The 2,999-nt window shown below is 59.5% G+C and overlaps 2 protein-coding genes across 2 annotated transcripts in view; both read left to right on the plus strand.

Moving 5' to 3' along the window:
- RPS27 (ribosomal protein S27) overlaps positions 1 to 444 on the plus strand; it is a gene marked incomplete at its 5' end in the record, with an annotated part of 1,530 nt that extends 1,086 nt beyond the window's left edge. Inside the window, one exon of the mRNA XM_008638172.1 lies at positions 324 to 444. Within this exon, the coding sequence (XP_008636394.1) occupies positions 324 to 352 (29 nt within the window). The remainder of the gene's footprint in view (positions 1 to 323) is intronic.
- A 602-nt stretch (positions 445 to 1,046) lies between these two features.
- The window catches only part of CTSS (cathepsin S), a gene marked incomplete at its 5' end in the record, with an annotated part of 4,709 nt that continues 2,756 nt past the window's right edge, over positions 1,047 to 2,999 (plus strand). The window contains 5 exons of the mRNA XM_017740049.1: positions 1,047 to 1,245; positions 1,636 to 1,835; positions 1,995 to 2,114; positions 2,575 to 2,730; positions 2,804 to 2,999. The exon at positions 2,804 to 2,999 is cut by the window's right edge and continues 1 nt beyond it. Coding sequence (XP_017595538.1) covers positions 1,047 to 1,245; positions 1,636 to 1,835; positions 1,995 to 2,114; positions 2,575 to 2,730; positions 2,804 to 2,999 — 871 coding nt within the window. The remainder of the gene's footprint in view (positions 1,246 to 1,635; positions 1,836 to 1,994; positions 2,115 to 2,574; positions 2,731 to 2,803) is intronic.

Here is a 2,999-nt window from a genome sequence, read left to right on the forward strand (position 1 = left end):
GGGAGGGAGTTGGAAGGCTGGGAAGGGCTGGTTCCTCCTTGGGGGCTGGGTGTTATGGAATTCCAGGGGGGATTGCGGGATCCCAGGGGGCTCATGGAAACTGGGAGGGGGTTGGTTTTCCCCTCAGGACAGTTTTGGAATTCTGGGGGGGGTTGGAATCCCGGGGAGGGGTTCGGAATGGTGTCCGTTTTGGGCTGAAACGTCTCCTCGGAGCCCTTGGCGGCAAATTCCCCCAAAATTTGGGTTGGGAGACCTGGGATTCCCATTCCCAGACGGATGCAAAGACCCTACAGCATTCCCAGGTTTTCTGTTTTGTTTCCCAGGCTGCTCGTTCCGGCGGAAGCAGCACTGAGCGAGCCGGGATGCGACGGAGACGGGAATTCCGCCCGGTCCCTGTAGCCCCTTCCGCTTCCCACCAATAAATTTTGGATAAAATACCCAAAATGGGTCAGTTCTGGTTCTTGGCTGCAGGGACAGCGGGATTCATGGGGTCTGGGGAAGGAATTCCTTCCCTGTGAGGGACCGGGATGGGTTATCCAGGGAATTTGTGGCTGCCCTCATCCCTGGCAGTGTCTGAGCTGAGGTGTCCCTGCTGTGGACATGATCCATGGGGTCATTCCATGATTCCTGAGGAATCCACGTGCAGCTGGTGCCACAACCACCTTGGGGTGGGACAAATCTTCCCTCCTGTCCCCCCCTTGGATGCTCCAGCTGGATTCCATGGGAATTCCACGCGGATAAACCTTTTCTGGCTGTGGTTTAATGGGAATAACTGGGAATATCCGTGTCTCTGGTCCTAATGTGGATCCTCTTCCCATCCATATTTTCCCATCCAAAAGGGAATAACTGGGATGTTTCCCTAGGATCTGGCTCTGGTGGGATCAGGGCTGGGGTGAGCCTGGACCTGAGATGGATTTTGGGATCCCCCCCCCCCACTCCAGCTCCAGTGGGAGCCTCATCCCTGATTTTTGGGGTACTGCAAGGACAAGTCCCCTCCCCCGGCTGCTTTCCGGAGCCTCCAGCCCCTGTACCCACCCCGGATCTGAAGCGAAATCAAAATCGGGACTTTCGGTTCCTCATTCCCTCATTTCCTGGCTCGTGATTTCTCCCTGAGGCACCAGCACCGAGCACCCCAAATCCCGGAGGGTCCCAGCGCTGGGAACGCTCCGGAGCCATCCCCGGATCCCCCTCCCCGAGCCCCGCCTGGCGCTGGAAGTCGGAGCCCTTCCGGATCAGCTTTTGGAGGTGATTTGAGCCGGTTTTGTGTTTTAAACCCCTCCCCCCAGGAGCGCTTTGAGGAAGTAAAACTCGGGGGGGAAAAGCAGATTTGTGTGGATTTGGGATCTGTCTTACCCTGAACTTCCTCTTGGATTGTGGGATTGTCGGTGTATCCCGTCCTGGAGGGCATCGGTTGGATAAAACCAAGGAATTTGGGGATTTTTTTGGGCAGGGATTTGTCCCAGCAGGTACCGGGAGGGTCCCCAGGACAGGGCGGCTCCGATGTGTCCGGGCCTGTCCTCACGGACACGGGGCTGGCTCCCAGATTGTCCCCTCGAGGGAATTTTGGGATGCGTGTCCGGGCGGGCGGGTGGCATCACCAGGTCACCGGGGTGTTGTTGTCACCTCCCTGCCCAGACCGGATTTGTCACCGAGGGGTCAATCCCGGCTCCGAGTCCTCGGCTCCCGGCGTTCCCTCTCCGAATCCTGGGAGGGAGCCGCTGGCTACCGTCGCCCTGCTGGCCCTACTGGGGCTGGCACTGGGACACCCCGACCCCGCACTGGACCAGCACTGGGAGCTCTGGAAAAAAACCTACGGCAAGGAATACACGCCCCCGGCCTGGGGGGTGACCCACCAGTCGGGAAGATCCGCTGGCACTGCTGGTCCCTGGGGATGATCCACCTGGAGCTCCCAACAGCCGTTACTGGGATGAACTGGGGCGGGATGGCTCCGGAGGGGCCGTCCTGGGTCTCACAGGGCCCCGCTGGAATTCCAGGAGGATTCCCTCCGTCGCCTGACGTGGGAGAAGAACCTGTGGCTGGTGACGCTCCATAACCTGGAGCATTCCCTGGGGCTGCGCTCCTACACGCTGCGAATGAACCACCTGGGAGACATGGTGGGTGCGGGAAGCAACTTCCAGCCCTCTGGAATTCCCCCCAGAGGGCGGCTGAACCGGGATATCGGTGGGTCCGGGGTGGGAAAACTCCTCACATCCCCCTCATCCCATCCTTGTGGGATCCAGGGATGGGCTGCTCCGGAATTCCGTGAGGAAAGAACTCCTTGGGGTGGGATTTGGGGCACACGGAGCCGTCCTGGTCATTTGGGATGTTTATGGATCATCCCTCTTCCGTGTCCCAAAGTTGAGATGGGGTTTAATGACCCAGCTTCCAGGGATTTGAGGAGCTGGAGCTGAGCTTTTAATTTTCTGATGAAAATCTGGAAATTAAATGGAAAAGAACCAAGGAGTTGAGGATTCCCCAAACCCAACTCTTCCACCTCGGAATTCCCACTCCAACACCTCCAGCTGGTGTTCACAGAGAGCAGGAATCACCCGCTGGAATTTTCCTTCCCCCCAGACCAGCGAGGAGGTGGCAGCTTCGCTGACGGGGCTCCAGGTCCGTCCTCGTCCCCGTCGGAATTCCGCATTCCAATCCCAATCCCGGCCCGTCGGCGACATCCCGGAGGCGCTGGACTGGCGGGACAAGGGATGCGTGACCGAGGTGAAGAACCAGGTGAGCCTCGCCCCGGGAGCCTCCCGGCCATCCCTGGGGCAGCTCCTGAGCCTCTCCCGGCTTCTTTTCCCAGGGCGCCTGCGGATCCTGCTGGGCTTTCAGCGCCGTGGGAGCTCTGGAAGCGCAGGTGAAGCTGAAAACCGGGAATTTGGTGTCTCTGAGCGCCCAGAACTTGGTGGATTGCTCCGGGATGTACGGGAACAAGGGCTGCGCCGGGGGCTTCATGACGGAGGCGTTCCAGTACATCATCGACAACGGCGGGATCCAGG

This window comes from Corvus brachyrhynchos, unplaced genomic scaffold (assembly GCF_000691975.1).
Source record: "Corvus brachyrhynchos isolate BGI_N302 unplaced genomic scaffold, ASM69197v1 scaffold787, whole genome shotgun sequence".
In the NCBI taxonomy this organism is placed as follows: Eukaryota; Metazoa; Chordata; class Aves; order Passeriformes; family Corvidae; genus Corvus; species Corvus brachyrhynchos.